Source organism: Tamandua tetradactyla, chromosome 2, assembly GCF_023851605.1.
Source record: "Tamandua tetradactyla isolate mTamTet1 chromosome 2, mTamTet1.pri, whole genome shotgun sequence".
Lineage (NCBI taxonomy): Eukaryota > Metazoa > Chordata > Mammalia > Pilosa > Myrmecophagidae > Tamandua > Tamandua tetradactyla.
Genome location: NC_135328.1, coordinates 100,826,344 through 100,838,729, shown reverse-complemented (window position 1 = coordinate 100,838,729; position 12,386 = coordinate 100,826,344). Strand labels below are relative to the sequence as shown.

The 12,386-nt window shown below is 40.6% G+C and overlaps 1 protein-coding gene across 3 annotated transcripts in view; it reads left to right on the top strand.

Moving 5' to 3' along the window:
- The window catches only part of TRPM3 (transient receptor potential cation channel subfamily M member 3), a 288,107-nt gene that overhangs the window by 184,104 nt on the left and 91,617 nt on the right, over positions 1-12,386 (top strand). For all 3 annotated transcript variants that reach the window (XM_077148418.1, XM_077148417.1, XM_077148416.1), the window contains 3 exons: positions 7,354-7,454; positions 8,849-8,983; positions 11,322-11,372. In XM_077148418.1, coding sequence (XP_077004533.1) covers positions 7,354-7,454; positions 8,849-8,983; positions 11,322-11,372 — 287 coding nt within the window. The remainder of the gene's footprint in view (positions 1-7,353; positions 7,455-8,848; positions 8,984-11,321; positions 11,373-12,386) is intronic.

Genomic DNA, 12,386 nt, shown 5'->3' with positions numbered 1-12,386 from the left:
AGGTAGCATTTGATCGGTGGCCCAAACTTCTTAAGAAAGCGCCTCCCCTCCAACACCCATCTGCAATTCTGATATGTGCATAAAGCCTGGGTAATTTAGAGACTGTCTCTACTTAATTCTTAGAATTACTGTTTTGCTTTAGCGAAACTACAGAGACACCTCATCATTCATATTGACCACAGTCAAAGCGATAATAATAGACTGATTTGTAAATGTAATGTCAGGAACATAGAAGGCGCTAAAAATAATACCATATTTGCACAATGCTTTAATTTAGCAAAGCAAATTTTTGTCCTATCTATTATCCTACTTAATCCTCAAAGCAACCCCGTGAGGGAAATGTTAATGACCTCGCTTTATATATGAAAAAAACTAAAGGCTCAGGAAAGTTAGCCAACTTTCCTAAGACTCCACAGTTAGTAAATAAGCTCAGTGCTCTTTCTCATCCATTCAGAGAAGTTGTTACTGCCTATATTTACACTTGCCACTCACCTGCACTCTGGTAAAGGGCACCTGGCCGAAAGGAGAACTGAGCCAGGCAACTGCCATCTGGCCGGTACCTTCCTCAGCTCTCAAGAGGTCAGTATGCATCAAACCATGGGATGAATAAATGACCTAATCCCCAGAGCACCCACTGTGGATAAGGCGTTAGCTTAAGCGCTACCAAGTCTTCAAAGATGAGTGACTCAGTCTTAAAATGTGGTAGAGATATAAACCATAATATAAAATGTAAATAAAATGCTAAAAAGGCTCAAATAAAAGAGACTCCTGAATGGAAGGGAAATTTTTTTATGGAGGAAGCATTTATAATGGGCCACTCCAGTTCAGAATGCCTTTAAAAGATCACAGACTGATACAAGCCCATTATAGCTAATAAATAACCTGGAGAAATACAAAATAAATGGTACACTGATTATTTTATCAGAGGGACTTTAAATTGAGTAAACAATTTTTTTAAATCTTATTAATACCGAAGATCAAACCTCCAAATAAACAGCGCATAGTTATATCCAAACAGGGTTCATTTTGCCCATATAATTGTACATCATTTTATCCAGTCAATAATTTCACTTACATATATTTGTAAGCTGCATTTTTGAACTATGTCATACTTTCAATTCACTTACAGATTTAGAATTAAGGAAAGAATGATAAATTCTTTCATAGAAGAGAATCCTTTAATAAAGTAAATATTAACTAATAAACTGCTTTGTAAAGATTCTTTTTTTAATGGCATGATTGTTTAAAGTGGAACCTCCTGTTTGTGACTAGCAGGGAAGAGTGACAATAGCCAATTATTGGATTGACTAAGCTGAATGAGTGCAGTTCCATTTAGGCCAGTCTTTACCAGTCCAAAAGAAACTTAAGAGGACAGTCCATTTTGAGTCACTTCAGAAACTGGCATATAGACTCTTAAGGGACACTGTCCAAAACAGAGTCTCGTGAATAGAACCCGGAGAAAAAACTATGAAAAAGTGTGTGTATGTGGTTTTTTAATCCCTTGTGAGTAGAGACTTTGGTCCAACCCTGTTTCCCCAGTACCTATAATAAATACTGGCAGAGAAATGGAGCTCAATAAAATTTGTTGACTGAAGCCAGCTGGGGATCCAGCTCTCCTCCTTGCAGTCTGTCCCTACCCCATTTCCAAACCTCAGAGATAGTGAAATGGAGACACCAAGAGAGATAGTCAAATGAAGACACCAAGAGTCGAGATGCCTGGATTTGAATCTAGTCTCTGGAACTTCATAGCTACTTAACTGAAGGCACGCTTCCATGCCTCGGTTTCTGCATCTGTAAAATGAGGATAATGATACCTCATAGGTTGTTGTGCAAATTAAATACATTAGCACGGGAACAGTGCCTGGCACAAGCTAAGCCTGAAAGAAATGTTAGTTATTACCATCTTTTTACTTACTAAAATGAAACCGAGAATGAAAACCCCATCTTCCATCAAAAGGTTTCTTTTACTCAGCTACCTGCTTTATTTATTCCTTACAAATAAGAGTTTCTTCAACTAAAGTTAATTCATTTTTTCCTGATTTCTTTTCACTTTCTCCTGGAAGTGTAGCTATTTATTTATCAAGAAGAAATAATTACTTTTCAGGGCAAGAAAATAGAGCAATGCATTAATTATATACAGACCTCATCTACTTTTTGTATGCATGTTTCAAGCCTTAATTTGGTTTTCCTCAGCTGTAGCAGTCACGTTCCTAAAAGAAGCTCACCAGGGTAGCCGGCCTATCCACTCAGGAGACAATCAAAGGTGTATCCTAGCAACCCAAGTCACATGACAGGGCTTTGCAGGGGGTTCCTTCCACTTCAGTGGTTTTCATATAGGCAGAGAATCTGATGTCTTTTAATGAATGAATGGGTGGATTTTCCTAGATCAAAGCCCTTTCACATTTAGTTACATTTACAAATCAAGTAAATTGATGGGGGAGTGAATAGAATCCCTGGGAAGAATATTTAATCGAGACAAGATTCATTAGGTAAGAAAAGAAAAGGTCCAAAGACCCCAACAAGAAGAAATTGTCCTTGACATGATTACAGGGACTGGGCCGCCTGTATATCACATCCTATAGATCACAGAATCATGACAACTTGTAAGGACATTGCAAGGTCAGCGAACCTGCTCCCCTCCCCCACCTTCAGTGCATCACATTTGACCATAATTAAACTATGCAGGTCAGATAGACTCTTTTTATTTTTTTATTTAGTGACAACCCCTCCCCCCCAAGAGTGTCTACAGTTTCCATCAACAACTCATTGAGTTGTTTGGAGAGCATCAGCGTTAAAATACACACACATGCATATTGGCAACATGTCACATTTGTGTTCTTTCCTCAAGTGGGCCCTAACTCTGCCCCAAAATCCTGAAACCCCCTCATTTCTCATGCCTCACCTTCTGAAATTGGCCACTCTCCTCCACTCTCTTCAAGTCCCCACTCCCTCTCATTCTATCTCAGCAGATGGTTCCCCTCTTACTTGACTTATAATTTGCAGGTTCATCTTCCCTGTCATACTTTTCCAGTCACGAGTATTCATTCTTCACTTACCCTCTCTGCTTTACCTTCTTTCTCTGAGAGAATTCTCTCCTTGTTAAAACCAAATAATTGCTGGCCTCTGTGCTCCAGGATCTGGTCCAGGAGATTGGGCAGCCAGAGTGGTGCTGCCATGTTGCTTTTAAGTGACTCAAATTGTTTATCTAGACCCAGGCCCACATACCCTGGGGGCAGCACCAATCCTTCATTGCACTTATGTAACCTGAAAATATGCCAGCTATAGTTTATTTAGGGTGGGCCACAGTGGCTCAGCAGGCAGAATTCTCACCTGCCATCCCATAGACCCCGGTTCGATTCCCGGTGTCTGCCCATGCGAAAAAAAAAAGTAGGGACTCTATTAGTTTATTTATTTATATCCTGGAACCCACCCCATTCCACCCGACCCCACCCTCCCCAAAAAGAATGTAGGTTCTCTGAAAAGGTGGACCTTAGCTCTCTTGTTCACCATCACATGTCAAATGCCCAACAGTGCCTGGCACAGAAGGTTTTCAGTAAATATTTGATGAACAAATAAATGAATTTCAGCCCTCCATCTTCCTCTAGACTGTGAGCTCTCATCTTGGCCTTAGTACTAGCATAATGCCTAGCTATGGGTAGGCATGAACTCAGTATCTTTGAATGAATGAATGAAGAATGAATGAATGAACAAACAAACAGATGAATGAATATATATTATCTAGACTAGAGGTTCTTGACCGTGGCTTCACATTACCTGTGGAACTTTCAAAAACTGCCATGCCAAGGACCAATTAAACAAGAATCCCTGGAGGTGGATCCCAGGCAATTCCTAGTACAGCCATGATTGAGAATAGGGTGGCCTATATCCAGATGTGCTCAGCCTGAGGGTTTTCCCAGGGTTTGAGAATTTCGGTACTAATACTGTGACCATCACAGGGAAGCTGCGATGAAGAATCACAAATCCAAATTGCCACCAATGACTTTTTAAAAAATCTTTCTTATTGTGTTAGCACGAATATAACACAAGACTTCCCATCTTAATGATTTTTAAGTCTACAATTCAATGGTACTATATTCACAATGTTATGCTACTATCACTACCATCCATTACCTAAACATTTTCATCACCCCAGACAGAAACTCAGTACCAATTAAACAACAACTACCCATGCTCTCCTCCCCCCATCTCCCCTAGTAACATTTAATCCACCTTCTGTCTCTGTGAATTTGCTTATTTTAATTATTTCATATCATTAGAATCACACAATATCACCCTTTTGTTTCTGGCTTATTTCACTCAACTTTATATCTTGAAGGTTCATCCATGTCGTCATGTGTATCAGAACTTCATTCTTTTGCAGCTGAATAATATTCCATCATGTGTATATACCATGTTTTGTTTATGCATTCGTCTCTTGATGGACACATGGGTTGTTTCCACCATTTCACTATGGTAAACGGTGCCACTCTGAACATTGGTGTACAAGTATCTGTTCACATCCCTCTTTTCAATATTTTGGGATATATTCCTAGGAGCGGAATTGCCAGGTTATATGGTAATTCTATGTTTAACTTTCTGAGGAACCACCAAACAACAAGGGCCATTCTCATGTGAAGTCTTTTCAATTTTTAACGAGTCAATACTCATTGGCTTCTTGTTTTCACTTGACACTGATCTAATTACATGCATTCTTGCAGTTCTCATTGACCTCGGTCATTGCTTCTTGCTATTTGTTCCTGTTCAGATTTCTGCTGCTGTTATTGATGTGGCATACAAATGGCAAAGATAATGATTAAACCATTACAGCAAGTCAGCAATGACCAACAGACCAGCTAAAGAAGTGAAGGAAACTGTAAAGAGTTACCTTTCCTAATAAAGTCCAAATGAGCCTTCCCTTTTTTTCTTCAAAGTGGTGACATTATGATTTGACATATTCTTCATGCCAGTTATTCTGATACGCGTCTGCAGTCCCTGTTGTTATGGGAGGAGAGAAATAATATTCTTGATGGAAAAAAATACCTGCATAAATTAAATGACTATTCATCATTCTAAATACTAATCATTTTACTACAAATATGTAATTTACACTAAATCTGTCAATATGTGGGCAGCAGAATCAGAAATGCCCTTTGATCTGCACAGGAAAAATAGCACCACAGCCCACCCGAGCCTTGCTATTCAAAGTAGCATCTCTTACTGCTCTTGGCATTGCGGAGGGTTTGTTAGACAGGCAGCCGCTCAGCCCCATCCCAGACCTCCTGAATCAGAATCTCTGGGGTTGGGGCCCAGGAATCTGTATTTAAAAAAAAAAAAAACCACTCCAGGTTATTCTTTAAGAAGCACTTATCTAGAGAATGTATTTTTTAATTGGGAGGGGAGAGGGGTGTGTGTGCTAATTCTTCATGCCAGTGACTCATAACCTAGAAGGAAGAGGCGAAGGTAAGCAGTAGAAGGAGACACACTAATTCCCAATCTCTGCCGTGCATTGGAAATATCTAGAGATCTTGAGAAAAATATTGAAGCCTGGATCCTACTAATCATCAATGTGATCTCACTGATTTATGGGGTGTCACCTGGGCATAAGGACGTTTAAAATCTCCCCCAGGTGATTCTAATGTGCAGCAAAGGTTGAGCACCACTGATGGCGCTTAATTACCAGCAACCCTATCCTCAGCTCATTGCCTCTGCCCTCCACTGCTGAGGAACCCAGAAGAATGGGCAGCATTAGCATTTGCTACCCCCTCCCACTTCCTCTCACAAAAATTCAGAAACAGCAGTGATGGGATTTTGTCTCTGGCGTGATGAATGCCTGTTCCATTTCCCCTCTGTTAGTAGCTGCACGCTCTTTGACTATTTACTCTAACCTCTCTGACCTCAGTATCTACATCTGTCAAATGGAAACAATAACACCCAATTCTCAAGATTATTTGGGACATTGTAAATGACAACATGTGGAAATGCCTAATACTTTGCCTACCATGTATTAGCTGTTCAAAAAATCCTAGCCAGGGAAGAGTGATGTCTTTTTGCCCTACTTCCCTGCTGGAGGATATCCAGCAGCATGAAGTTGGGCATAGATTTTGGGTTATCTACGTTGCTGAGTGCACCGAAGTTACTTGTTGAATTCTCATGTGCATTCACTTATATGATTCCGCTTCAATCTCACAACATCCCAGCTGGGTAGACCAGATGGTTATTATTGTCCCCACCTCACTGATGACAAAACATGGCTTGGAGAAGTCCAGTGTCACAGAGCTATGAAATGGCAGCTTCAGGTCCCCTGACAACTGTCCCAATGTTATCTCCACCTACCACCCTGTCTCATCCTCAGCCACATATCCAGCTGCTTGGCAGGTTGGATCTATGGGCAAAATGCATTTATCTAGACCAGCTCTGTCCAATAGAACTTGGTAGGATGGTGGAAATATTCTGTACCACACTAATTCAATAGCCACCAGCCACATGAGCACTTGAAATGTGGCTAGAATGACTCAGGAATTAAAGATTTATTTATTTTAATGAATTTAAATTTAAATAGCCACATGTGTCTGGAGGCCACCACATTGGACAGCATGACTCTAGTGACAGAGGCTGGAGAGAAATGGGAAATTGAAAAATGCTCCAGTGGTTTCTACCCACAAACCAAAGTAAACCTCAGCTGTTTGTTGTCTTTCTGGCAAAGATCTTAGGTCTTTTTCAACTGCGTGGCAAAGCTGGCCCACCAGTTGATGAGAGCACCATCACCATGCAATATCAAAACCTAATGATGCCTTGAAACCAGTGGTTGAGCAGCAGGAAAAAAAAGTGTGCTGTAGAGTAGCACTTCTCAAATTTTAATATGCCCATGAATTATCTGGGATCTTTGTTAAAGTGCAGACCCTGGTTCAGTAGGTCTGGGGTGGGACCTGAAGTTCTGCATTTGCTACAAGGGCACAGGTGAGGCTGATGCTGCTGATCCATGGACCACACTTTGAGTAGGAAGCTGGAGAAGTATTTTTCTCAACTGGCTGATTTTGGCCCGCTGGGACCCATGGTAATGTCCGGAGACACCTTTGAGTGTCACAACCGAGAAGGGGGAAGTACTACTGGCATCTAGTGGGTAGGGGGCAATGAGATTGCTGAACGTTGTACAATGGACAAGATAGGCCCCACCAACCCGCACCCCACCAGCGATTATCCAGCTCAATATATCAGTAGTGGGGAGATTGAGAAACCACACAGCGGAGCCAGGTCTGCTCTCTAGGAAGAGGGATTCGTAGGAGAGTGACAAAAGTGGATCTTTGTATAATAACTAATCAGTGTTTTCTCTCTCTTCCACTTGTCCACACGCAGGAGCCAATGCCTCTGCTCCAGACCAACTGAGCTTAGCTTTAGCCTGGAACAGAGTGGACATCGCTCGCAGCCAGATCTTTATTTATGGGCAACAGTGGCCGGTAGAGTATATGTCGTCACCCCTGAAAAGCTCACCTGCTTGGGAAAGGGTATTTGCTGATGGGCTCAGGAAACCACTGACATTTCTTCAGGATGAAAATGTTCCTTTGTCCTACGGACCCTAGCCGTGACTCCCTGTCATATTTAGAGAAATACTGTCACCTAGTGGAAATTACAACAAAGCACAACTCACAACATCCCAAACATTTCCATCTCTATGAGTGGCATTTGATATCAATTTGCAGTTTGTAAATGATGCCATTTCTTCTAATAGGACTGAAAAGAAAGCTATAAGACAAAATTGCATTAATCAAAATTAATGAAGGAGTGGAATTAGCAGTTTGTTTCTGGTTGTTTAAGGGGACAGAAGGAAGAGGCTACTGCTTCTAAGTGGTGCACCCCATGCCGGTTTATGGCTGGGTCACACCCCAGGGGTGCAGATTTAGCAGGCTTCAGCATGCTGATGCCATCTGGTCCTGGTGGTTGAGCACAGGTCCTCCCTATTCCCAAAGAACAGCACAGAGGGAACCGAAGCTTTATATAACTGTTCTTGGTTTGTTTCCCTCAATTGACAACCAAAAATAATGTCTTGGGAAATTGGCCATTGGGTGGTGTGCGCATGAATGCCCAGGGAGCTGCCTAGCAGCCTGGAATTTTATTTCTGTGCCTGGGATCCCTGAGAGACAACACCAATCTTGTGGGGGTCTTTCTTTAACCCTTTCTATCCACCAGAGCCCATCTGCCTGGGATTGAGCATATGTCTTCATTTAGTGCTAGCAAATTGCTAGCACAGAAAGACTTGTCAGGGAAATATTTGTGGGCAGAATTTAATAGAAACCTTAGCCAGTGATAAATCCAGAATATAGGCCGTTCTTTCTTTGGTTAAGTGGCACACCTTGCCCCCCTTTCCCCCATTTCCATAAGGAAGACCAACATCTATTTAGGCCCTTTGTTCTGTTTATTTGTGTCCCCCTTCTAAGTCAGCCTGGTGGGTCTTACTCAGAACCTAAGGAAGATAAAAATAAAAATAGCAAAGTACCACGTTGGCATTTTACTGGTATTGTTTGATCAGAAATTTCATCAAAAAAGTTTCAGAGGGGAAAGGTCTTTCAAACCTTTACCTTTTTCAGGATCCAGAGCAAGAAAGAGATTCAGGGAGGGAATGGCATTGGTATTAGAAACGCTTGGCTGCTGTTTGCAAACATAGGTCCTAAAATACAGGAAAAGGTGTAGCGGTCCCAAAAGTGGAGCTGGAATGAGACTTGCTAACATGTTCTTGGGTGTGCTGAAGGTTGACCAAATGTCAGAGGGATCTATTTCTCAGCTAGTCAGGTGAATGCCAAAGCACTGCATCCCTGTACCATGGGGCACACTAACTCAGTGACTTGATTTACAGGTGGGCTCTCTGGAGCAAGCTATGCTGGATGCCCTAGTGCTGGACAGAGTGGATTTTGTGAAATTACTTATAGAGAATGGAGTAAGCATGCACCGTTTTCTTACCATCTCCAGACTAGAGGAATTATACAATACGGTAGGACCAAGCTAAGGCACTTTTTGTTTGCTCTAAGTTTCATGTTTTACCTTCTCCTGCCTCCCACATGCCTGTGACCCAACACCCTCTCCCCAAATGCATGGACCTTCTGCAACCAACAAACACCAATTCACAGGTTTCTACTTGTTTTAACTGCTCAGTTGTCAGCATCTAAGGCAAAAAAAAAATATTTGATCCCTTAAGGAAAATATTCTAATTTTCTTGCACAAAACCACAAGGCTCTGGAAATTAGAATAGTTCATTCTGTCCGCCCTGAGGGTGTTTGAGGCAATCAGCAAATGAGGGTTGATTTAACTGCCAAGCAGCAAAGGAGGCTGATTAAGCATCCTGCACCATTTTGTTATCCTCAGAGCTATGAAGTTCATTCCTTTTTCACTATGATGGGATAAAATGTAAAATAGCTTGCCGTTTGGAGTTACCCAAATGATTTTTGTTAGCTTGTTTTGTTTTGTAATGATTTGTTAGTTCCATTCATCAGGAAGTAATCATTTAAAAATCTGCTATCTATGAATTTTTTACAGCATCTAGCCAGTTTAATACATTGGCTCTGAGCTGATATTCACTAAAATCCAATGAAGTTAAAAGAGCAAATATTGTCTTCCCCCATTTTACAGATGAGGAAAATTGAAACCAAAAAATGAACTGGTTTATTTAAAGTCACAAAACTCCTACGAAAGAAGCCAATACTGAATCCAAGCTCCTGTTTCAGAGATTCTTCTTCTTGTCATATTGCTTCGCTCTTCCATCACCCTGGGCACAAATGGGGTGGAGGGTACTGACTTGTCCCAGACCCTGGTAGACCAGAAGGATGGTTTTGGGTGACACTACACTGCCTCAACCTCATTTCTACTGCTGAAGTAAAGAAGCAAGTTATCAGGGTGGTTCTAGAATTTCTGTTTTCTCCACAGATTTTTTTTGGGGGGGTGTGGGGGCCTTCAGTATTCTGGACTTTCAGTAAAAATAATGGGATTTCAGTAAAAAAAAAAAAAGAAAGACAGAGCTTAATGGTTTACATATTAATTAGAGAACCAATGGAGTAGTGTTTTATTCCAATGACAGAAAAGAAAGAAGTAAGCAAGTTTTAGATAGAGAATGGCCAATAGAAGTTATCCTTGGAGTACTCTGTTGAGAAGGATAATAAATGGTCTCGGTAATGATAATAATAGCTAACATTTATCGCATGCTAAGCACTGTTTGAATGGGTTTCTATATATTTGATCATTTAATCTTCAGAAAAATCCTACAAGATAATTGGTATTACACCCCATTTTAGAGATGATAAAACTGAGTCACAGCTAAGCAGTTTGCCTATGGTCAGAGCTAATAAGCAGCAGAACCAGGCTTGGAGCCATTCAGTCTGACTCCAGAGTCTGCATATTTAATCACTACATATTATGACATACCATCAGTGGAAAAAGAGTTCTGATGAGTATGTCTAGATGAATGAGCAGATAGTCGAGATAATACTCAAGAATTGTCTCAATATTTGAATGTGTTATGACATTGCTTAAGGTTTTGTCATCACTGTTTTAGATCCCTCAATATTGTCACCGGATTTAGCAAATAAAAATACTGTATTTTACCTAGCAACTCTATTCCTGAAAGACAAGAGGTGGCAACCCATTTCATTTTATTCTTACATCAAGCAAGCACTTGCCTATTTTTGTACGACCTGCAAGGCAAGGTGATTTTTATATTTTTAATGATTGAAAGATAAAAAGACAATCATATTTTGAGGTATGCAACTATATGAGATTTAAGTCTCTATGCCCATAAATAAAGTTTCATTGGAAACTAGTCAAGCTCATTTGTTTCCATATTCTCTCAGTCTGCTTTCAGACCACAGAGGAAAAGTTGAGTAGTTGCAACAGAAACTGCATGGCCCAGAAAGTCTAAGATATTTACTATTTGATCTTTTACAGTAAGAAAAAAATTGCTGACCTCTGCTTTAGACAATTTCTCATTCAATATAGGTAATAAGCAATTGGAAATGGCAATGTGCCACTGTGTTTCCAATGTGGTAAATTAGCCTCTTTGTCTCCCTCTGCTGCAAAATGAGTGCTTCAAATGATGCTTTGGCCATAATACAAAAATTGAACCTAGAAGTGCAAATATTTTTTCTTGAGGGAATATATTCCAAAGATCCATTAAGGTATTTGTTTAGAAAAGATGGATACAACTGAGCACCGAAAACAAGGTCCATCTTCTTAATAAACTTCCCTACTGCCAACAGAGCCCTTCCTTTCAAATCCACCTTGCATTGCCAATGAGAGCTCCTGATGTGCAAAACCATTTGATTCTTCTTTATTGTTTTCAGAGACATGGGCCCTCAAATACATTGTACCACTTGGTCAGGGATGTCAAAAAGGTAAGAACCCTCTCGACTGCAGGTCGGAGGCCTGGCTTGACCGCTTCCTGTGATTAGAAACTGCCTTTGTTTTGCATGAGCTGCCAGACTATCCCTCTCCCTGTTGGGCCCCCCTCATTTCAGAATACAGTATGTGTGCAGCTTTTAACTCTGACATCTCTGCTTTCGACGCAGCTATAGTTTTATCTCCCGTCTCCATGGTTTTGGATGCTTTTCTTATATAATGCTTTATAGAGTAGAACTCTAGGCTTTCCCCATGCCGCGTGGATTTATGCCATTATCTCCCTTTTCCCATATACCCGTCCCTGTTTGGGAGCTGGTTTCCATGCTGTCCCTACTGACTTGAAGAGGTATCTTCATTTGCTGGATCCTGATGCAATGTGTCACTTTCAGTTTTAGCATTATACAGAATGTGGTCAGCATAGCTCAAAAGGTCTCAGAGAAACAGGGAATAAAACACACACATGCATTACATTCTTCTAACACTTTTTTTTCCAGACTATTTTCTCACATTCCTCATCTCATTTAATGGGGGGAGGGGGGGACCTGTAAATATGTATCAAATAGAATTATTCCCACTTTATAGACAAAGAGACTGAAACCCAAGAAACTGAAAGTTCTGTAGGTGATGAGTGAAGAGCTAGGATTAGAGTTTAAATCCTCTGATCAATACTAATAAAATATTGATAGCCAATATTTAGGGATTACTAGGTGCCGGACATTGACCTAAATTTTCTATACATCTTAATTCATTTATTCTTCATAGCAATTCTATGAATTTGTATATTAATATGTCCTTTTATTGATGAGAAAAAAATGAAGCACAGGGAGGTTATGTTTCATCTTACCCGAGTGTTTGTTCTCTTGTTCTATACAATCTCCTTCACAGGTAGCTTGGGTTCTAGACTTTTGCCAGTGTTCCCAGAAACTGATGCCTTCACTCCAAAGCATAAAATAGACATTTCCCTCACCCACACGCAGACATCCATGTGCACACACACATAACACATATAT